The sequence below is a fragment of the Pipra filicauda genome, unplaced genomic scaffold (genome assembly GCF_003945595.2).
Source record: "Pipra filicauda isolate LSUMZ 115617 unplaced genomic scaffold, ASM394559v2 scaffold208_size1342795_pilon, whole genome shotgun sequence".
Classification (NCBI taxonomy): domain Eukaryota; kingdom Metazoa; phylum Chordata; class Aves; order Passeriformes; family Pipridae; genus Pipra; species Pipra filicauda.
In genome coordinates, this window is record NW_024104319.1 from 286,377 (window position 1) to 311,041 (window position 24,665).

At 43.0% G+C, this 24,665-nt stretch overlaps 1 protein-coding gene across 3 annotated transcripts in view; it reads left to right on the plus strand.

Annotated features, from left to right (window-relative positions):
* Positions 1-23,993, plus strand: part of SHB (SH2 domain containing adaptor protein B) — an 83,843-nt gene extending 59,850 nt beyond the window's left edge. Inside the window, exons 6-7 of one of the 3 annotated variants that reach the window (XM_039380937.1) lie at positions 800-1,023; positions 23,917-23,993. In XM_039380937.1, the coding sequence (XP_039236871.1) occupies positions 800-983 (184 nt within the window). In that variant the 3' untranslated portion in view covers positions 984-1,023; positions 23,917-23,993. Of the gene's footprint in view, positions 1-799; positions 4,411-23,916 lie in introns of those variants that run through there. The other 2 variants (XM_027745182.2, XM_039380936.1) reach the window with 2 other exon arrangements.
* Positions 23,994-24,665: the final 672 nt, after the last annotated feature.

Genomic DNA, 24,665 nt, shown 5'->3' on the forward strand with positions numbered 1-24,665 from the left:
TGGCCAGCTTGTGTCTACAAAGGGACCCTCAGGCCTCTGACAGGCCAACACCAATGATATATTTGGGTCCAAAAGTAATGATTAGCTATAGTGAAAATAGTTCACAGGAAAACATTGATGGGGCTGGGAGAGGGGTGGGGCATGAGTGAGGAAAGGGATTGTCTTCTGGCACACATCTGGATCAATTCCAGGGTTACACAGCCTTGCACTTGGATCCAGGCAGCATAGGCGCTGAGAACAAAATACTACCTTAGCCTGCCTTTGTGTTGGACTGTCCGTGGGGATTTGCAGCTAGCAGTCACTCTGTCAGTCTGGCCACTGTCTTGGCCTGTGAGCCAGCAACTACTTGCACTTTGTTCTCCTACATCCCCCTACATCATGAGGAGAGCCTGTCATGGTGCTGCTTCCTTATGCACAAGCATGAACTACTGTGAGGAATCTCAGCTGGACCGAGACCTCTGATATAGAACGAAAAGCTGACTGAGAATGGAGGCCTTGGTCCTGACAACATGTTGATGCACTCTGAGAAGAAGAGAAAAACATCAGGAGAAAGCTGTCGCATGAGAACAAGGACTTATTTTGAACAGAGTGGCTGAGAAAAATATAAACATTAAAGGAAAACAAGAACAGATGTGCAGAGATGTTGTGAGAAAGTAGAACTAAGAAAGTCCACCTATCAGCTGTAAGAATTATGGTTTGTGTATTTGAGTTGACCTATCTGTGTAATATACATATGCCTAAAGAGCTGTATTTAAAGAGCTGTAAACTGCAGCAAACTAACACTTTGCTTTTCTTGCAGGAGCAGTCAAGGTTTTATGCATATGAAATTGATGAAAACCAAAGAGAAATACATCCTGGGCCAGAACAGCCCTCCCTTTGACAGTGTTCCTGAAGTCATCCATTACTACACCACAAAAAAGCTGCCTATCAAAGGAGCAGAACACTTGTCCTTGCTCTACCCTGTGGCTGTGCGGACACTCTGATAACCTAGTCTCACCCCTTCCTGTGGATGGGAGGTGAGAGGTAAGATGGGTTGCACTGAATACATTGCCAGAATTCAGAGTTTGAGTCTATGATGGAGAGTGGCAGCGTTTAGTCTTGTGAATGTGGGCTCTCTGCAGAGTTGCATATGGGACTGTGTGTATGATACTCTTGTGCTGAAGCATGCCTCTAGAACTGTGTTGCTACGTAAGAGAAAGAAAACTTATTTTAGTGCAAGGAGAGTAGATAACCTTCCCAGACCTTCTTTGTGAATGAAAGTGCTTCCCAACAAAAGTTGCTCCTTCATGTTTTGAGAAGAACCAACAAGTTCTTCTCAGCAGTAAAAAAACCAACAGCTTCTATTCTCTTGCTACTCTGAGAAACTTCTCCATGAGAAAGAGTAAAGTACTCTGAGGGATCCTAGCGTGTTCTTGATGGACCTGAGAAGGAGCTGCTTAGCAGACAAGCCTCTGGCTCTGGTCACTTAGATTGATGGATTTGGGATTTTTTAGTGCAGTTTCTTGGGGTAGTCAAATGTTGAACTCCTATTAGACACATATATTAGGAAAGGGTTCGGAGCATACCGAAATCTGAAACCATAACACCATTGAAAGCTCAACAACACTGATATTTATTACAAAGAACTGGCCAAAGTAAACGGGAACCCGAGAGAAAGAGAAACCAATGAGGAAATATGACACCCTACTCACTCAGGCATCATTCATGGGGTATCTTTCCAACTCCAAATACCATAAAATCCTCTGCAGCAGCTGCGTTTTTCAGAGGGTTAGCAGGCTCACACGTAGCAGGCGTCCCTGCTAAAGACAGCTTGATCCTTCGTGTGGAGCAAGCTCACCCAAAAAACAAGCTGTTTGCTTTATACAGTCAACTGATTACATCTGCCTAGGCAGGTGTGGCCAGCACTGTCCCGCCAGAGGTTCTCAGTCCCACTCCCTTGGTTGTGTGTATCACTGAAGTGCGTGAGTGAGATCTTTGGAATTTCCCTTCCACGTGCACACTATGCTTCGGGGGTCTTTCCTAATTGAGTCAGGAGTTGTTACTTCATCCCCTCCTCTTTGGTTTCTCCTTCAGATGTCCTTGGCAGACGATGAACCAATCACAGAACACCAGTTAATACAGTTTATACAAGAAGCTCTCTCTCCAAGGACGAAGTTCCCGTTTTATCAGTGGACTTGGCAGGGAAAATATAAACTCTTACAGGTGGCTGGGCCAAAAGTATCACCATCCCTGATACAACACACAATCTTAAAGTAATTTTGTGAGAGTGAATCATGGTCAATTACTTATGAATAGGGGATGTAATTAAACAGTAGTTATATATTTTTATCCTTTTTGGTACAATAATCTCTTAATGTTTACTATCTTCATTTGCAAGTTTCATTCGTAGGTACAGGCAGCTAATTCTGTTTGGGGCAGTTACACCATAATGTTTTAAGTAGTTAGGATAAGTCAATTTGATATGTGGGTTACTATTTATGCATGAGGGTGGCCAAAGGCTTTTATAAAACTTTAGTAGGCAAAATCTTCACTTGCTCATTCGTCTGGATCAAACGGGTGTCCTACTGATACAGCAGACTAACATGTGCGTGTCACACTGCCTTTCCACGAGATGGCTTTTGCAGCTGTGAGAACTGTGATATGTAGCAGAGCAGAATTTGTTTTTCTGGTCTACCGAGCCATTCTTAAAACACAGCCCCTTTGACACATACCTTCTGGCCAGTGTTCTTTTTCACCATGAGCAGAAGCCTCCTGCTGTATTTCAGTCACTGTGAGCCAGAAGTACTGTAGAAGCTGCTCTGTGTCTTAGTCCTGCCAGCTCATTGCCTTTCCACTTGAGACATATTTTCTACATGTTCTGTGTGCTCATTGAATGAGATAAGTGAAAAATTATAGTTGTGCACAAGTTGGAACTGGGGAATCAATAGCCTTATAAGTCCTCGTGTTGAACCATCTCCCACATATGTCTAGAATGTCATGCATTAACCCATCAGCTGTTATAGTAGCAAACTGGTTATATGCAGGTTATGTATTTTACAGACTGCAATAGGACTGTGAAATTGTGTGCTATTTAATTCAGCTTTCTTAGCTACTACTATTTTTTATGTATGCTTAGAAAGAAGTGCAAATCTGAAAATTGTAATGGAATAACCACTTACTGCCTGTAAAAGTAGTGCTTCATTGTATTGTCTAATCTGATAAGAATCTCAAGGATGACCCATGTAATATCACCGGTGCTAAATGTTCTGTTTCCTTTTAAGCCTGCCTTATTCTTTATGTGACATCCAATGCAGATTGAACAGGAGTGGATCACACATATGTGAATAGTGTCATTCTGTGCAGCAACGGTAGTGGGTCAGACTGTCCCTGTCTCACCCAGAATCTGAAGCTGCATTGGAATAGGTTCTCTGGTTTTCCGAGAGAAGGGTGACCCAATGGAGAACAAAGAGACAACAATCTTCTCCAAGTGAAACTAAACACCCCCTTTTTCATGTACTCACTTACATGCATTTTTTATTTCCCTAAAGTCTTTGCAGAGCTCTTTATTGTCTTAACATCACCCAACTGACAAGAGCATACAGGCACTTTTAAGTTAGCATATTCTCTCAGCAGAGTAGGAGTTTATGAAGGTGGCAGAGCTCACACAGATTAGGAATCAGGTGTCATCTGCTCTGAGTCCTTGTGGGCTCTAGCAACACTATCATGCCCTTTGGCACAGAAACATGTCATCTTTCTTCTTTTGCATGTTGAATCTGACATTGTTTCTGTTCCATGGTCTGCTTTTCTTCTTCTTTAAAGGAAAAAAGAGTATGCCCCTACTCTGTCTAACAGCAATTACAAGTAGAAACCAACAGCATCATTAACCAAGGCCTTGCCTGGCTTCCTTAAGCACTTTGTCTTTAATTCATGGGGATAACTATTGTATCAGACCTGTCTTGTCAGGGGTCTGATCAAATGTCAAATGAAGCCAGCAGGTGCCATTTTATTGCTGTCTGCAAATTTTGGGTTGGGATCCATTGCTTCATACAACTGTGTATACAGCTTATTACAGCTTCAAGGATCAGATCAAGGTTCTTGGTTCAGCAAGAAGAAATCATCTCAAAAGTATTGGTTGTCCATGGGAAGGTTTTTTATTATTTTTCTAAAAGACTTCTAGAAAGTACTGAGTAATTGCAGAATAAATAAAACCAGGATTTTGTTTGCACTGTAATGTTGTCTTTGTTTATTTAAGTGATTGTATGATATTTTTCCAGTGAAGGAATATTCTTCCCAGATTTTTTAATGTACAGTGAAAATGCAGTGTGGTAACAGTGTGTAGTATTGCATTTAGGTGGAAGATTTTGTAGCAATGATGCCTACATAGCACATTAAAAGTTTATTTTAAAAAAAAATATAAACCTCTCTCTTTTCTTTCTCTGATTGTCATTGTGTACTCGGATTGCCATGAACAGCTAATAACTGAAGCGGCCTTTCAGAACAACTTGTGTTTGTGTGTTGTGAAAGTAATCATTAGGTTATAATCTGCTTTGGAGTCTGGAAAATCATATGTCTCAGTTCTGCCCTGACTAATTCTTTTGATAATGTGCACCTTTACAAGGGCTGACACGGGTGCATGTGTGAATGACATTGCTGGTGGTGTCCAAGGAATCCATTTATTGCTGCTCACAGCATAACACTGGTGAGTCACTTTTTGCAGACTTTTTGCAGAGGTGTTAATTAGGCTTCTATTTTGATGAGTATTTCACAGCTTGATGAAAGCTGTGAACATCTGTATGGCGGGTAGGAGAGCTCTAGTGGCCAAGATTACATTTCACGGGTCCTTCCATAATTGGAAAAACCATTCAGGTTTGTGGAAGTACAGTCATCACCATGGTTTCTGTATTTGATAACATATTATTCTCTTACTCTGAAATTAAGTCTCTAGAGACAGGATGCAAAGTGCAGGGCTGTCTTATGTGCAAAGGTACAAACCACACATTTTCAGCTTCTCAAAGAACATGGCCTTAACCTGTGTTCTGAGGAAAACTTGAAGAATGAACACTTGTGTGCTGCTTCTCAGCATTCCAAAGAGGGTCATGCTTTGCACTTCATTGTGGTGTCATGGCTCAAGGTGGCAACACAAACACTGTGTGGGATTGTTGGTGGAGTCTGCTGGTACCATCTTTTTCCAGGCTCTGATTCCATTTTGACTCTGCTATGCTCTGGTGTACTCGGTCCTCTGCTGCTCTAAGTTATTCATGCTGTCCTCAGGTTGTACTTAAAGTGGTGCCTGAGCAGAACAAGCGAGGTCTTAACACTTGTTTAAATAAATAAATCAAAAAAACCTCACCTAACACACTGCTGCACTATCTCCCTGCAGAGGAGAGAAAACAAAACAGAAATGAAACAGACCTCTCTGCACTCCTGGTCTGAGCAAGAGGTGAAAGAAATTAAACGTTTGGGATCAACTGTTTTTCATACATTCTTTCTTTTGTAATGATCTGCAGTGATCCCACATAAAACACTGCAGATTGCTTCCTTCTCTTACTTATTGCTGGAGTGCACAGCAGCTGAACAAAGTTGTTGATCTGAAATAAAGCAAATAGAAGTCCTACTGTAAAAGGATGTTCATATGTTGCAAGGGATGACCATGTACAAAATCCCTTTTTCTGCAGCATTGATTTCCTGTCTCAGGGCTTGACCTTACGTTGAGAACTATGTATGTACAATTCAGAGTTGCTGTGGTGACTTCAGTGCTCTGTACCTTGTATTTAGTTCAGTCACAAGATTAGTCCAAACAGTGCCTGTGTTTTCAGGCTCCCTGGATTGCATTTATTGCTGCTGACAGTTCCAAGACACAAGCCTGAGGAAGCTTGTTGGCAAGTTGACCATAATAGCCTGCTCCCCAAGTCTGCCTCCAAGAAGCAATGGTTCTAGCCGTGGTAGAAATATCAACAGGATGGTTGGAAACTTAGTTGCAAAAGTCATGGGGATGACTGAAACATGATAAGTACATGGAATTAGCCTATAGGAAGAGTTCCAGGATTGTTTATAGAATAAGGGCTAGATTGTGTGTCAGGCGGGCTGGGCCTTGCTGAAATTTGGCTATGAAAGAATAGAGAAGAATAAGGGAACCATTTAAGAGTAAACAACTTGTTAACTGCTATGAAAGTTGCAAAAGTGTCATGGGGAAAATATGGAGATACTTTCAGAAGGGGCAGACTGTCAATGCCAGTGAGGCAAGACCCAAGTCTGAGACACCAAGAGAATTTGGATAAGTTTATCGGGAATCAGGCATTCTCTACCAGTCTCTAACTCATATTGCATAGGGTCTCTCAAGAGAGACACAGAAGAGACCTACAAGAGATAGCCTAGAGGAAGAGATTATAAGAAGAGACCAGAGAAACCTGAGGAGAATGCAAAAGACTCAGAAGAGGCCTCAAGCAAAACCCCGGATAGTAAAAAGGGAGGTTACAGGAGTGCCTTGGGAGAAACAGAGGGGACCCTGCATCCTTACAGACAACACACAGTAGGGCTGGAACTGCTACACTGACCCTCCTGACTTCTCTCACGGTTTCCCACACAGGACAAGGAAGTTATGTCAGGCACCACTACACAGACCAAACCAACTTCTCCCCTGGACTGCCCTGTGGAACTGGAAGGTCATGTTACTCATTGTTGGCATCACACATATCCACGTGTAGAGTAGTTTTGGGTCTGACTCCATTTAGACTCTACACTTTCAATTTGCTCTTCAACTGCAAAAACCAGCCCTGCGCTCCCTGTTCCTTATTAATTATTTTCAAATGCAAAGTTATGTGATATAATTGTATTAAATCATAATGAAAGGATTCTGGTTAGTAACTTCATATGGCCAGGATGGACTGTGTTTTCAACCTGAGTATTATCAGCTCTGTGAAAGTAAGGGCCACGTAAACAATGTCTTTGGTTTTTGTTGTTCATAACCTCCATTCAGCACAAACATAGTAGATTTTCTCTGACATTGTCTTATTAATTGCCTCCACTAATTAGTTTCATTAATTGAGATGCTGGCCTGTAAGATTTTGTCATCTGTCTGTTATGTCCATACCTAGAGAATGTTCTTAATTCCATATAACCATAGAATCATTTAGGTTGGAAATGACCCTTAAGGTCATTGAGTCCAACCATTTAACCTAGCACTGTCAAATCCACCGTTAAACCATGTTCTTAAGTGCCTCATCTTTTAAATATCTCCAGTGACAGTGACTGAATCACTTCCCTGAACAGCCTGGTCTATAATTGACAACACTTTCAGTAAAGAATTTTTTCCTAATATACAATCTAAACCACTCCTTGTGCAACTTGAGCTTGTTTCCTCTCATACTCTTATTTGTTACTTAGGAGAAGAGGCTGACATCCCCCTCACTACAACCTCCTTTCAGGTAGTTGCAGAGAGGGAAAGTTTCCCCCTGACCCTCCTTGTCTCCAGGCTAAACAACCTCAGCTCTCTCAGCCACTCCTAATCAGACTTGTGCTCCAGACCCTTCACTGGCTTTGTTGTGCTTCTCTGGACTTGCTCCAGCACCTCAATGTCTTTCTTGTAATGAGGGGCCCAGAACTGGACAGAGAACTCAAGGTACGACACGACTAGTGCTGAGCACAGAGGCACAGTCCCTGCCCTGGTCCTGCTGACCACACTATTGCTGATCCAGGCCAGGATGCCACTGGCCTTCTTGGGCACCTGGGCACACTGCTGGCTCATGTTCAGCTGGCTGTTAATCAGCACCCACATGCTTTACTGCCAGGGAGCTCTCCAGCCACTCAGCCCCCAGCCTGTGGCACTGCATGGGGTTGTTGTGACCCAAGTGCAGGATCTGGCACTTGGCCTTGTTGAACCTCATACCACTGGCCTTGGCTAGTCTTTCTGCCCTCCAGCTGATGGACACTCCCTCCAAACTTGGTGTTGTTTGCAAGCTGACTGAAGGTGAACTTGATCCACTCGTCCAGATCATCAGTTAAGCTGTTGAAATAGAACTGGCACCAAAACTGAGCCCTGGGGAAAAGTGCTTGCGGCCGACTGCCACCCGGATGTAACTCCATTCACCACCGCTCTCCAGGCCCAGCCATCCAGCCAGTTTATTACCCAGCAAACAGTGCACCCATCCAAGCCATGAACAGCCAGTCTCTCCAGGAGAATGCTGTGGGAAAAGGTGTCAAAGGCTTTACTAAAGTCAAGGTAGACAACATTCATAGCCTTATCCTTATCCACTAAGTAGGTCACCCTGTCACAGAAGCAGATCAGGTTAGTCAAGTAGCACCCAGCCACACTGGCTGAGCCTAATCCCCTGGTTGTTTTGTACATGCTGTGTACAAAGATCACTCAAGCTGATCTGCTCCATTACCTTCCCAGGCAGACACGCCTTTAGTGCCCCCTCCAGCCCTTGTAGATGGGCATCACATTAGCTAACTTTTAGTCAAGTGGGACTTCCCCGAGTAGCCAGGGCTGATGGTAAATGACTGAAAATGCCTCAGTGAGCCCTTCCACCTCCTCCCTCGGTATCCTTGAGTGGATCCCGTTTGACCCCATAGACTTTTGTGTGTCTAAGTGGCGTGCAGGTTTCTAACTCTTTCCAGTTGGATTATGAGGGCATCATTCTCTTCCCCATCTATGTCTTCCAGCTCAACAGATGTATTTATAGAAACATTTTGGTTTTTACTGCAGTTGCCAAATTAAGTTCTAACTGGGCTTTGGCTCTTTTAATTTTCTCTCCATATAAACTCACAACATCATTGTAGTCTTCCTGAGCGGGCTGCCACTTCTTTCAAAGGTCATAAACTCTTTTTTTTTCCTGAGTTACAGTCAAAACTCTCTGTTCAGACTGGTTTTCTTCTCCCTACCCTGCAACTTCTCTTTTCTCACACAGGGACAGTGCTCCCACACCTTTAAGATTTTGTTGTTGGAAGATCTCCAGCCTGCCTGGATTCCTTAGCCCTTTAAGACAGCATAGAGTCACAAAATCATTTAGGTTGGAAAAGACCTCTGAGATCACTGAGTCCAACCTTTGACTGATCACAACCTTGTCAGCTAGACCATGACACTAAGTGCTGTGTCAGTCATTTCTTGAACACCTCTAGGGATGGTGACTCCATCACCTCCCTGGGCAGTCCATTCAGATGTTTAACAACCCTTTCCATGAACAAATTCCTCCTGATGTCCAACCCAAATTTCCCCTACTACAGCTTGAGGCTATCTCCTCTCATCCTGTCACTGGTTGCCTGGGCAAAGAGGCTGACCCCCAGCTCCCTACAACCTCCTTTCAGGTAAGGTCACCCCAACTCTCCAGGCTAAACAACCCCAGCTCCCTGAGCTGCTCCTAATAGAACTTACCTTTTAGGCCCTTCACCAGCTGCATTGCCCTTCTCTGGACTCGCTCCAGCACCTCAATGTCTTTCCTTGAAGTGCCTCCCCAGGGGCTCTGTCAACCAGGCCAAAATCTGCCCTTCAGAAGTCCAAGGTAGCGGTTCTACTAACCACATCCTTATTTCTCTGAGACTCAAAAACTCTGTCATTTCATGATTACTATGGTCCAGCCATCCTCTACCCATTAGTTGCACCAGTTTTGCTGTTATTAAGGCTGTTCTTCACCTCTGTTAACAAATTAAGCCGTCCCTTCCCTTACTTGTCTTTCATGCTGTCACTGTGTGACTGCCTGAATTATTCTGATTTCAAGGTGCTGAGGATAAGCTGAATTAAAGAGTCTGAGTTGCAGAGTCCAGGGTCTGCTCTGTCACTAAGAGGAGCTGTGGTGAAGAAAGCTAAAAATGAGAGCATGTCCCTCTTCCACTTGGAAATCTGCTTTTAAGCTGAGAATTTACTGCTGGCCTCTACCTGTGCTACATATCACAGCTTTGTAGCCACTACCTGTGTACCTCGTTGCCCTGTACCTCCTTGATTCTGACCCTAATCCTGGCCTGTTGGTTTGGTTTCCAGGCTTAACTTCAGGCCTGCCATGTCACTATGCACCTGCTGTTTTACCACAAGACTGAGAGTGACTTGCTGACTCAGAATAATGCCTAGAACAAACAAACAAAACAAAACAAAAAACCCAACAAAACAAAAACAAAACCCCCACCACTGACCAACCAAAAAAACCCCCAAACAAACAAAAAACACCAAAACCAAAACCCAAACCCCCCCCCACTACGCTGCATACCGTTTCAGCTATATGCTGTCTTTCTGTAGAGGTCATGAGAAAATGATGGGGTTGGAACTTGACAACAAGGATGTCCTTCCTTGGGAGACACTCAAGTTTTACTGGTTATTCTCATGCCCTGGGAGAGGATAGCAGAACTACTTTTCCCCAGGTGCTGCTGCTCACCACCACTCTGGTTATCTTCCGTGTGTCACATAAAGGGTGTCCCTGAGCATGTTCACCAGACTGGGCATGGTGACCTTCACTTACGGCTGCCTTGTAAAGCATGTTGCTATTGCCCACTAGTGTGCTCAATGCTACATTTTGAGGAGACAAAAAATATTCCCTGAGAAGTCATGGATGAGGTAAAGAACTATCAGCTGCCTCTGGGTACAGTCAAGACAGGGAAATTATAAGAACAAGAGCTAGGCCCCATCCCAGCAGTGCTGTCTTCTTGATTCCACCAGATCAAGGAGCAGTGGACAGAACTAGTCCTGCTCTGCGTCCTGCTGGAAGAGTGACGTGCCCATGCACAGGGGAACCACTTCCACAGAAGAAAGGCAGAGCCCATTTGCAGACTCTGTCAGCCCTAATGCAGACTGTCAGCTGTCTGCATTAAAGGGCTTTGAGATCTGATGCTCAGGCATTCTCAGAAAGAGCTGCATAGCTAAGAAGTGCCTGCTGAAAGTGCCTGCCTCTCCTGTTCTCCTGGAGAGAGGTGACAGCGTGAAAGAAGAGCACTAACATCTGGATTTGAGTGGTTTTTATCTCCTGTCCCAGGCAGAGGCTCTAGTTCTGCCTGAGCAAGGCAGATGATTTGGATCATTTTTACCTGTGTTCTGGGCTTCCCTGATTTGCATGGGCCTTCTTTGCTAGAGATAATTTTATTTCCACGTCTTGGACACTCCTTCTACCACCTATGTGGGAAGAGTGTGAGCTCAAAGACCTCAAACTATAGCAGTGAAAGAAAAGCTGTAAAAAACTGAGCTGTGACACCCTATGAGATGGGTGTATCCATGCACACACCTTTCTGGAAGCATAAATTGTTTCACAGCTCTGGAACAATCTTTCAGGCCAGTGTTGTCTCCATGCTCTAGGTAAGAGACTTGCATTTTGCCAACTCTTAAGGAAGAGAAATGTTGAAGTATGGAGCGGTGTCTTTGCCTTGCTAAGCTCCAGGAGACCATTGTGGGACACAAAGCCTTTTTGGGGCCCATCCCCTTGGAGCATAGAGGTTATAAATAGTCTAGAGCAGAGGTTGCTGAAGCAACACTGCTGTTTGGATACATGGGAATTTTCCAGGGATGCATGAGAAGGGGACATGAAGAAGGACAAAAGGGCATCAAAACTCTTCCACCAAGCAGTGTTTTTGATAGGAAAACAAAAACTACCTTATAGTTGGAAAAGGCAAAGCTGAGTATTTTGGGGAAAATTTCACTTACAAAAATAAAAAAAAAGAAAAAAAAAGAAAAGAAAAAAAGTCTTTTGAACTGCAGTGGTGAATTCTGAAAAAGAACAAAGTATCTTCTTTCCAAAAGGCCATTAGCATCCTCATAGGACTTAGTGAAGGATGGATGGAATGTTCTCTGAGCCCCAAAGAGGGAGAGTCAGAAACTTGGCCTTTGTGATTGGGATCTAGCTGCTTAGGAGGTGTCTGGGTGGGAACACTGTGCTCCCACAATAGGGAGCTGCAGCTCCAGAGATCAGCAGTGGGAGAGCCCATGAGCCAAGGGGACATGGTAGAGAGCCAAACCGCCACTTGAAGTGGAACTGATGGAACTCCTCCTCTCTTCCTGAGATTGACAATGCATTGTACTGCCACAGAGCTTCTATCAGCATTCCCCATAACTGCCTTCTGCTGCAGGTTATGGCAGTCTGGAAGTTTTCAGGAGTAAGAACTATCTTAGGTCAGACACCTTATGACAAGCAGAGTCCTAAGGCCTCTTCCAAAGGCCTCATCAGGTGGCAGCAGGCCCCTTCCCATAAATGAAAGTACAGCTCTGGAGGCAGAAGAACCTTAGGTTTGAGTACCAAAAAACGGACTCTCACTTGTCTGAACCGAGAGCCAAACACCCACCTGTATGGCTACTCTCAGTGCAGGTGGAAACACTTTGTCCTGAACAGCAACAGCTGAGCTTTTTTTTTTTTCTGGGTGGCAATAAGCACAGATGTTTTACCTCCTGCCTTCTGTGGTTCTCGGGATAGGCTGAAATGGGACACTTCATCTTCTGCAAAGGCAGCAAAGTATTACAATGATGAAAGTTATTTTGGTTAGTTGGTTAGGTTTTGTTCGTTTGCTTGTTTATTTAAAGCTTCCCTGTGCAGCTATATCAAATGGCTAACTATATTGTGTCAGTGTCTGTCTGTATGTGGAGGTTGTTTCAGATCAAATTTCAAATGCAGAAGATAGCATCCAGCAGATGGGAGGCTCAACACAAAATTATTCATCTTGAAACTTTAGCTCCTTTTGTGTCTGTTGAGTTCCTATTGAATTGTGATTGTCTTTCTGCGTTTCATTGCATCAGCTTCAATTTCTTCTGATTTAACTCTGTGCGAATAAGTGGAATCATACCTGTGGTTATTTTAAAAATGTGAGACTGCATTATTTAAAAATAATGCAAATCAGGGACCGCTTTTTGCCTTGCTTCTTCTGAGTTTGTTTTTGTTTGATTGACTGATTGATTGATTGATTGATTGGTGTTGTGTCCAGAATATGTAGTACTGAAGGTGTTATTAGAGAGCTGGAAAGCACAGAACAATGAACATCCCTCTTGGCTGCAGGACAGAGCCTTTCCTCACAGCATCAGACATGCTGCAAACTGCTTCATAGAGTTACTTTCATTTTCTCAACATTCTGCAAAACCCAAAACCTTCCTGAAAACACACCTTACGATGTTATTCTGGGATCACCAAAGCTGCTGAACTGTTGTGGTTTTTACACATTGAGCCACTGGCTGTTCACACCTGCATTCCTCTTTCAGTTTTTGTGTCTTCCATTTACAGCTGTGGCCACCCCGTGGCTGAAGAAGGCGGCTCATTCATGTGCAAAACGAAATTTTTCTGCTTTTAAAGATATGACACATTAACCAAGCCCAAGGCAATAATAGTGGGGATTATGGCAATTTTTTAGGTTTCATTTAAGCTAAATGTTAACTTAGTGTTCATCATATTGTAATTTTTCTTCATATTGAATTTTCTTGTTACTGAATCCTAGCACTTTGGTTATTGCAACAACAGCAAAAAGAAAAATGGAAGATGTGTTTGGCCTGTTTGTGCTCATTTCAGTTTTTACATTTGTTTCCCCAGCTGCATTTCTTCTTTCCTTCTTTCATCTTAATTGCCCATTCCTCTTCCTTTTGCCCACCAACTTGAAAAGCTGAAATCTAACCATCAAATATTTTGGTTTCCGTTTTGGAAAATTAAAAAAAAAATAATATTTTGATGCAAGATGAAAATATTGTTTGGCTGTTGTGGCCAATCCCAGCATATGTGGTCCTGATGCAGGCAGTCAGACAGTGCAGTCCCCAGGATTCTGAAGGGGCTGAAGCAGCTATGGCTGTGTCCTCTCTCTGCCCAGAACTACTGTCCTGGGTCCTCTGTGGGCCAGGACATTGTTGGGCTGCAGGGGAAGGGGCTGGAGAGAACCCAGCCTTTCCCGGCCTTGTGAGGACTGAATGCCCCCCAGCTTGCCCAAAAGTGGGACCTTGTTCGATATAGAGACAGAGTACGAGGAAATTCCTCCAAAAGTGGAGACCCTCCCACAGGCAGGCAATGATCCTTCTTTCCCTAGGCTGACGTCCCCCTGTCCTGTCCCCCACAGCTCTAAATCCTCATCTTCCCTGCCCCTGTGTCTCTATGGGGCATAACTGGGGGCTGTATAGAGGCACCCCTTCGGTAAGGCATGCAGGGAGAGGAAAGAGAGATCTTTTCCCCCAGCCCTATTCTAGGTCTCTAGGGCTAATATAGTGGGAGGGAATCACCTCGCACTCTCTTTTTTCTGGGAACACAGCTCCCTCATGAGGCAGACTTCAGCAGGGCCGTTTGAGGCTCCAGGTTCAGCTCAGTAATTAGCAAAACTATCTGCAGTACCAACCCTCAGCACAGGTACAACTGGAAGAAGATGCCCATCTTGTAAGAGGCGAGGCTGGGGAGAGAAGCACTAGATCCTGTGGTTTTCCAGGAAGCCCAGATGTCCTGCTGCTCACTAGCCCTGCTCTGCTCTAATTGTTAGTCCCAGTCCAGGCTTGGCTTCTTCACCAGACTCTAGAGACTTAACTTCTTAAAAATCACATCACAGACTCCCAGCTCTATAAACCCTACTGCCTACCTAGCACTGCATTGTTACCCCACGTGATGATGTTGTCCATGTATGGTAGATGTCCAGTGGGATCACCCTGCTACGGTGCAGCTCAGATTAGCCCATGACAGACTGTGTTCTCACCCTGGGGCAGTTGATTGCAGGGGTATTGACATCCCTTCACATGAAAGCAAACTGTTGTACTCTGCTGCCGGAGGAATTGAGAAAAAGACATTGGCAATATATGTTGTAGCATACCACTTCTCTGTCCTTGACTCCAGTTGATATAGGAGCTCTAGCAGATCAACTAGAGCAGCACTCAGCAGCAGTGACTTCGTTCAGGGCACAATAGTCCCTGTTAACTTTCACCTTCCATCAGACTTCTGCACTGGCTGTATAGGAGGACATTTAAAAGATGCTCACCACTCTTCGACTCTGCATTGGGTGAATCAGCTCATGGACAGGAGCCAGAGTATCTATTACTGCAGTATGGCTGCTGGTGTAACCACTCACACAAGGGTGAACAAGAACCTTGAGAGTCTGTGCAATGAAACCACCAACATCAATCTCAGATGAGAAGTGGGAGGTGTATTCTCTCATCCTCTCTACAAGATAACTCTCCCAGCACAGTTAAGTGCATCAGTGCCAGGGCCAAGGATATAGCTAATGTTTGTATTAACACGTTCCAAAGCTCAACAACATAAAAGGGTATTCAGTGCAGCAAGCCAACTTCAAAGACAGAGAAGCCTGCCAATTTATAACTGCTACAGCTATAGCATGCTCAAAACTCATGTTGTCTCAATACACATGCTGGGTGCCATAAAGGACTGTGGTGGGTTGAGCTTGACTGGATGCCAGGTGGCCACCAAGCAGCTTTATCACTCAACAGCACAGTGGAGAAAATAAGATGAAATGGCTTGTAGGTCAAGATAAAAGCAGCTCAATGAATGAAGCCAAAGGCCATGCATAGAAGCAAAGCAAAAAGATTTATTCTCTCTTTCTCATCATCACGTGGTGTCTAGCCACTTCCTGTGAATTTGGGCCTTAGTACATACAGTGATTGTTTTGTAAGACAAGAACCTTAGTAACAAATCCCTCTCACAATCCTTAACTTTTATTTTATTGCTAAGTACAACATCAATATGGTATGGAATATCCCCTTTGGTTAGTCTGGGTCAGCTGCCCTGACTATATTCCCTCCCAAACGCTTGCCCATCTCCAGCCTACTGGCCTTTGGACTGAATTTGAATAAATAGCCTTGATGCTGTGTGAGGCCTGTTCAACAATAATCAAAACACTGGTGTGCTATCAACACCATTCTAGCTACAAACACAAAGCACAGCTCTATCATGGGTGCTACGGGGAAAGTTAACTCCACCCTGTCCAGACCCAAAACAGTTCACCATGCTAGTTTGTGAGTACGGTGTCTCCCAGCTGCAGTCAGAATCTTATCTCCCTCCTCCCTACCCCTGCGGTGTTACGGGAAAGCCCTGACCTCTACCACTCCAGGCTGACCCTCACCCAAACCTTTCCCTTTTGCCAAAGCAGGGGAGGTGTTGGAACCTCCTTCCTTGGCCCCACAGAAGCTAACAATTGGCAAAGCACTCTCCACTGTGTTTTCCTCCCCAAGCCCAAGCAGGGCAGCAACTCACTGGGACCTGCCTGTCACAGCCCTAAAGGTTTGTTCTGCTTCCTATCAGGTCTAGAGTTGCCTTCATCAGGGGTGTGCTTGCCCCAGAACCTTCTAACCCTGGGCCATTTTTTGAAAGATTCAGAGACTGCAGGAGGCATAGGATCTGGCTCTCTGTCCAGCAATAGGTCAGTCCCAGATATTTCCCTCATGGCTGCCAGCAACTGTAGAGGTGAGAACTGTGTTACTTGTTCCTATTCCTGAACAGGTCTTGTTCCTGCTCCAAGGAAACACAGTGTACAGTTGGCCAGGCTTTCAGCAGAGCTGTCCCTTGGAGCAGCTGCCAGGTTACAGAGGAGAGTGGCAGCTTTTCTCTCCCCAGGCTCTGTTGCCCTTCGCTGAGTTACAGCCAGCAGCTGTTTGTGAGCCTGCCATGGGCTGGATTACCTGCCTGAGTCAGCTCCTGGCATCTCTTCTTTGATGAAGTGAAGAAGTTTCCACTCAGGCAATCTGCAGCTGCCAGAGAAAACTCCGCAGCCTTCGGCTTCCTCTGAGGAAAGCTTGGGCACAGGTCAGGGCTCTCAGGCAGGCCATGCCCTGAAGCTGGGGTCGAAGCCCTCTCTCTACAGGCTGCTGTCTCCACTCCCCATTCTCCTTCCAGGGCTTTGCCACCAGGCCTGTGAAGGCAGCACTACCATAGGAGCACACTGACAGCCCAACAGGTCTGGCAGCCCTCCTTGACCTGGGCCACTGCCCGAGCGCTTTGGGATACTACAGGCCTTCCAAAGCTATGATTTACATGGAATCCAACCCTGGGTTTGCATCCCAACAGGAATCTGCTGACTCCTGCTGACTCCACCTCCCACCTCACAGTTCCAATTCTGTTGAGAAGGAAACAGTGACAGCATTTCCTGCCTAGGAAGAAACATTTCCCAGTCCTGAGAAATGTGTTGGGCATCTCACCCTTTGGTGCATGTCACCCGGTGCTACCAAATGCGATGGGGACAGGTCCTTTTAAGGATCTTCATCAGAATTAGAACAGGCCACAGTGTTGTGGTTGCAATTAGATTTTTATTATTATATTAAGTGAGTCAATTTTAGACTGAAAATCTTTTAAAGACTCCACAGTGGCGTTCTCAGTAATATCAAGCATGGCAGAAATATTTAGAACAGGTGTTTCAAGTTCAAACAGTACCTAAAGTTGGAAAGTTCTTTGAAAATTTTATATTTTCCTGCAGTCAGTGATCTCCTGAGTGAGAGCGATCTCCTGTATTTGATTGGCTTTGAGCTGCTATTAATTTAAATGGAATTTGGTCATCTGACTGAGGGAAATGTTAGAGATGTCATGACATTAGGGAAGTTTTATGATGCTTTGAATTGATTTAAAAAACATAGAATGAAGAATATATTCCAAACTGAAGACTCTGATTTAACTCAGACGATGAAAGTAAAATGTCTTCATTTTTATGTTCTGTTTTCAAAAGTAAACTTCTATGAAGCAATAGATCCTTTTCTCTTTCATGAAAGATCTGTTCCTTGCTGTTCATTTTCAACCAGCATATTTATTTGAGTTTGAAGTATTTTAATCATCATAGGGAAAAGATCAGTGAAAATATTATTTGCAGTTCATAGAAAAGTGCTGAGCTTAAGATTTTCTCTCAAAAGAGAAGAATCAGTCATTAAAAACTCTAATCGTGAGTTTTTATAATTGGGAAGGTGGTCTGAATAAAAAATACAGATCTGAAAGTGCTAAGTAGGAGGAATGGCTTAAGGAAGGATTGTTACGAGTTAAAGTTGTAAATATGAAAGATGTGAAAAAGCAGAATTTAATTAAGAATGGTTTCTTTAAAGTGGGTACTGCAATGATGCAAGATAGAGGTTCAGGTGTTGTGAGAGCTTCCAAAGGATATAGTGCTTGGAGGAAAATGTCAAAGGTGGGATATTACGGGAAAGGTGCAAAAAAGTTTGAAAACTACCTTCAAAAATTATGTTAAAGGGAAAGTCATGGAGCATAGTCAAAGGAGAGTTTTTTCTTGTGAAATTTTCCTTGTGGCAGTGTGGCCTTCCTCTGCTTGGAAGGGTATCCCATCCAATCATTTCCATCTTTAGAATGGCACCCGGGGCAACTTTTGGTGACTAGCTCCTGGTGAGTACATGCCTTTAAGTGTGAAAGAGCTTTGAATGAGAACCAACAGATGTAAAATGATAAGCCAAAGAAGGATGCCAGGGTGGTGTGTATGTGCTGCTATACTTTGGACAAATGCAGTGTGATTTGTCATGCAGTTAACAGTAATGCAAGAAAAAAGCATGACAGTTCAGATGTCCTCAGTGTGATGTAAATTAGACAAGTGGAGGTATTGCCTCATTCTGCTGAACTAAAAATACCCTCTCCTGGGAGCTATACCCGCCCAGTGTAACGCCTTGCCAGTCTGGAAAACTTATAAAATTATCTGCATCCCAACTGACATGGAAACACCTTGTCAAATTTACATCAGTGTAATTTCATCAAACCCTATTGCACTGCTGAAACTGCACAGGCAGCTGAAGAGAGATCAGCTGAAGAAGACATTTAGTCCTTTCAGGCCCTGTTGAGAGGGAGAAGGGATATGTGAGTCTGCCTAATTACTGTGCATTGCTTTGGCAGAGCAAGTCCACTTCATCTAGGCTTTTCTGCAAGTGGCAGGATTAAACAGCCCATACATAATTATCCCCTCCAGAAGGGAATCACACTCTCAGTGCAGTGCAGGGAATGCCACTCCTATTTTTTATCATGTTGTATTAAACCCCACCGTTGATGGGAAAATGCATTCACGCTGCCATCAAGAGGGGGCAGCCTTTGTAAACTGCATCTCTCCTCCTCATAGCACAGTACTGTGTCTGCCTTTCTGGTGGTGTATTTCCATGCCAAGTTCTTGCCATGTGGGCTTCTCGCCTGTTTGCTAAGCTGTGGATTTTTGTCGAAGCTGTTCAGGACAGATACCATCTCCTGGACTGAGCTAGAGCAGCATGACCCATGTAAGCTTCCCAGGGAATATGGTGGTGGGGCTGGTGGCAGTTGACAGCTCCCTAACCAGTATGATATGTGATTAGGGCTGCCTCGATCACACGTAAACCACAACACTAATATCAGTAGGAACCAGATCCCCTATGGAAGTTCTCATAAACCTTGGTTTTCTTCAGTCAGATTAAGCAAATCCCAATTAGCTATAAATCTTCCATTTGATGATCTCACAGGTGTGTTTCAGATTACACTGGCAGGTCTAGGTAAGCAGTGACAACTGGATCTGTTATAAGGCCAGATATCACCTTCACCCATCCAAGATTCTTTTCCTTCAATTGCACATACAAATTTTCTCCTTTATTCATTATTGGAATACTGACCTTGTATTTCTATTGCTGGAGTTTCAGATTTCAATGAGAATCCAGTTGCAAGGGGCATAAAATAAAAACTCCATCTGAAGACTTTTGAAATATGTTTAAAAGTTTTATTGCCTTCAGTTATCTGTGTACCAGAGCCTGGTGGCGTTTGTTTTTTTTTCCCCAAGGATCTGGGTCATAATTGAATAAATGCAAGATAAAATTCATCTCCATGAAGTGCAGAGGTCAGCAGCAGCTCATTAGTGATCAGTCTGGGTTCACCAACATTTCCACTGAGATCACATTCTCAGTAAGAGTGGGTCAGAAAAGGATCATGGAACTTTTAATGAATACAAAGAGGGAAACATCTGTGTCTTTTAGTGTTTTTAACTCAGGAAGAGCAAACAATGAGGAATGATGTATCATCAGAAGCAATGAATCTTCAGGCAACTACTCTAAAAAGTAATAAACAATTGCTACCCCTCAGAGCGCTGCGAAGAATGATAAAATTGGTTACCCTTGTACAGCATTCAGACACCCTGCAATTAGAAATATAGCACCTTGGGAAAACTTAGAAATTATCTGGCTGGATGATAGTGAACGGATCTAAGTATTTGCTACATCCGTGATTGTGTTCAGCCATAATCCAGAGTCTCCGGTTTGCAATTTACCACATTCTTTCCCCCAGTTCAGTGCTATTGTTGGAAAATTTTTTCAGTGAGTCATCCATGGTTTTACAACAGGGAATGAGGCCTACAGCAGTCATTTCAACCTGCATTAACAAGGGACTGAGAGACATGTATTACTGTTTTTGTTTCGGTGACGTAAAATGCAATACAACACCACCTTAGACGGGCCAGGGAAAGCTAACAGGCACTTCTTCATTTCTGGACAATAGCTGAGACTAGTTTGCAATGTCTGTCTGATGAAAAGTAAGCCATGTTGATGCTGGATTGCAGCATAAGTTATCTTATTTAGTTTATCTCATCTTAATTATTTTTCCTATGTCATATTACGCATTCAGTTTAAATGGCTGTAAAACAAGCAGTATAGGTGTAAATGCATGTGTCTGTGTCTTTACTAAGGAAAGAAAAGATATTTCTTCTTCTGGATGAGATTCAGAATAATATGGGGTAATTGAGAACAAAATATTCCCAAAACCATTGGAGGCCAAAAGGTAGTATTCTATGAAATGCATGAAAGCTGGGAAAGAAATTACCTTCCAGGTAAAATTAGTCATGTTATTTTAGTTGACTCAATAGTTCCACCAACTATTTCATTTACGTACCCCTCTGCTCTGCCAGAGGCCGGCTATGAGAGAAGGCTTCAGGGAGCACGAGGCTAATTATTTGCATGAATAGCATTTTCACATGTCCTCTAGCAATAGCATCTGAATGTCTTGGTCACAGAGTGCTTTCAAAAAGAGATATCCTTTGAACCTCACAGGCTATGAACCACATGCAGCATGGTTAGGAAAGTAAGAAGTGGTAGGAACAAAGAATGAATATAGAATCACCACCACTGACTCAGCACCTGCTTCTGTTCAGAACAGCTTCAGCACAGTTTTTTGATCTTTTTTTCCCAGCATGGCTTTCACACAGATTAAATCTGAGTCTTAGCGTGTGGGTTGGATTTGAACAATGATTATACATTTTTTAGAAATGAACATGAAGATGAGATCTGAAGAAGAGTAAGTTATTTGACTGATTGACTTATTTTTTGTGTTATTTTTGAAAAATCGTTGAGAAATTCCACGCAATTGCTCGTGCTGTATTTTCCTGTTACCCAGATAAAAATGGTGAGCAATTGTACTGTGCACCACTTCAGTTTTATTTGTTTTCCTCTCTCCTTTTCATTGCTATTGTTATTGTTGTTGTTGTTGTTATTGTTATTACTACATTAGTATTAGTACTGTTACATGTTACTTTGTTTCAATTATGAAACTGTTCTTATGTCAATCCACAAGTTGTACCTTTTTCTTCCAATTCTTCTTCCCATCCCACCAGGGGCAGGGGTGTGAGCGAGCAGCTAAGTCGGTGGGTTAAACCACCACACCTGGTTTACACATGTTACACTTGGCTACCTGAAATTAACTCATCACAGGAAGTTCAAGTGCATGCTGCAGACATGGTATTGGTCCATCAGTGGATGTACTGTACACAGACAGAGCCAGAAGCTTGCAGAAAATGAACTCAGAGCACGGGTTCCTTTGATTGTAACAGAGATACAAGGCAAAATGAAACAGAACATTCAGAATATTCTGACATATTCTAAGTGGGCTTAGATGAATTATAGGCATATTCATGCCTCCAGAATTAATTAAAAAAAAATCCAGTGTACACTCTAACTTTTGGAAATATTCAGGAAAAAAAAAACAGGAAATAAGATTATCTGGGGAAAAAAAAAAACCAGCAAATAATCCAGGAACATAACAAGGAGTACTAGTAATCTGTAAAAATGCATATAAAAACATCCATTCAGTCACTATTGGTTTAAAATCATTTATCTCTAGAATATGCAATAATATTTCAAATAATCAAAATTATCCAGAGAACTCTGAATGTCAAATGAGGTCCCTTTCAGCCAATGTAGCAGATAAATTCCTAGCATGCTGTCTTGCCCTCTAGAGAAAGGGACACACACAGTTATAGCAATCTAAGGACTTTTATTCCCAAACCACTTTGTTTCCTGATGAACAAAACAAACAGGTTATGTATCTACTCTATTATGTGATTTATTAGATCAGAAATAATGTTTTTTCCATGATAATAAAAATCCATTCACTCTCATCCAAGCGCAAGAAGCTTTTTTCCTAGCTGCAAATATCTCCAGGCTTCTTAACCTTTGTATAATTACTTATTTATGATAACTTTTTTGAGCGACTGCATGTTGCAATCAGAGAAGCTGCATGCAATGCCCATTCACAGATAAGGACTGGAGAATTTATCACACCTGTTCTATTAACCAGAATATTTGTAGGTTTGGAAATAACTGAATTTCAATTGTTATGGAGCTCATCTAAAAATCAAGGAGGTATTTGATTGTTTTCTTCTCCCTTCCCAATAAAAGAATATGTGTCTGCAACCCTGGAAGCATGACAGTACTTTGTGTATTTTTTAAGAGTTGATTGCTCAAAGCCCTGCTCAATTAAAGCCTCAGACATGATGGAGAGAAATGCTGACCTAGCTAAGACCGAGGTCCATCCGATACAGTGCTGACAGTGTCCAGAAACAAACAGAAAAATGAGTTTTCTGTAGGAAGAGATCTGCAGCAATATTGATCTTGCTCCATCTTTCCAGTTTCCAATGGTTCAGGGATTTTGAATAGCAGAAGTTGTATGTAAGTAACTAGTGACCCTCAAAGAAATTTTGCACCATATATTTGTCTGGTCGCTCTTTTGGGTTTTTTTGGGGTTTTTTTGTTTTTTTTTTAAATCCAACAAGGACAGAGAAACATGCCCCACAGGCAAAACAACAAAGTCAGCACGTTTGCTCCAAGATCTCTGAAAAGAACCTATTTCTGCAAAATAAGGCCTTTACCTTGCAGTAAAGTATGTGTAGGATTAGTACCCAAATCTCCTCCTCACTGCTCGACAGAAAAATCAAAGAAAATGTATGGCTACTGCTTGACTCCAACAGCCTTTCCATAGCTCCTGAGCCAAGGAGGTCCTAAATGGCTGTTGCTTAGAACTTCCTATTACCCAAACAGGGAGTCACCTGCACTGGGCAGCTGTGCTAAATGTTAACCCAAGCAAATTTCGTAAGTGATGTTTCCCCTCTAGTTGTCACCAAAGCCAGTGATGTGGCCCTTTTGAGGAATAGAGTGTATTGATCCCGACGGGAAGACCATCACACATGTCCAGGAGCTGGTGATTTACAGTGCAGTTACCCCGTACGTGCACGGCCCTACGGATGTGGAGATCCCTTGGCTGCAGGATAAATTCAGCCAGCTCAGTGCAGTAGTGCAGCCCGCAGTCAGCTCACCCCATTTGGTACTAGCAATTGCATCTCCCGTGTTTAATGGTGCAGAAGGAAGATTTCAAGTTAACTTTGTTACTGTTTTGACTGTAGCAATGGTTGAGCTGCTCCTTGCAAGAAAAACCTGTAATTGCTTGAAAGACCAAGAAGGGATATTGCCTGCAACGGACCATGGCTACAGGGCATACTGCATGTTGGAGGCTACTTGGTCTTGAGAGCAAATAATTTGCAAATAATTTTATTATTGATTACTGTGCAGTCACTAAGCTGAAAGTTATCTCCTAAGTCATGCGACCAATAGAAAGAAATAATTACTAAGTTACTTGAAAATCAGAATAATTTATATTCAATTGGAACAAAGACATTAATGACATCAAGAGCCCAGTGAGGGATATTTTATCAGCTGGAATCCCCAGGGATGGATTTGTGCTCTCAGGTTAATTTCCACTTGTATAACTTGTTTTGCACATCCACTTAAAAATGACATGTTTTCTATTTCAGGCCTTTTCTTGACCTAAGATGATTTAAACATTGTGAACACAAGAAGCTTTACTGTCTTCTATGTTCAAAACTCTGAGCCAGCCAAGAAGTGTCATGGCCAGCATGGAACCAGGACAGCTTCAGGAGGAAAAGCAAAAGTGGTGAAAACTGGATTTTCTGCTAACTAACCATCTCACATAACCATGTTCTAAAAGTACTTATTGCTTATGATTAGAATTATGCTTTCAATAGACCTCAGCTTATGTTTCACATTCCTAACTAAAAGTTTTTTCAAAAATCACTTGAGCACTCAGACATTAGCACTGTAGACCTGGCCATGAACTCTGTCTTTCATCATTCTGGGGAAGAAAAGGACAAAGGGGAGAGTCAGTTTGCAGTGACAAACACATGGCAATGTTCAGGTGGGGATGATTTTTTTATCCAACTTAGCATGAGAATTCTGTGACTTGGGCTGTATTTTCGCTACAGTCTGCCATAATGAGTGAAGATTAAGAGTTCTGGGCAGAAAAAGTCAAACTGCAAAAGTCAAATGGCTTCAGGACTGAAGGCAAAGACATACAATCTGCGTAGTGAAGCATAGCACTGTCCAAGATCTACTCAGGAAAACTGAGTAGATCATTAGTGGATCATTAGCTCTGAACAACAATCTTCTGCTGAGGGTCACTACAGTGGCCGATTCCATATTCCTGATTATGCCTGGAATGTACCTAGACACACAGCTCTAGAACAGAATTGTAAAACAGAATCGG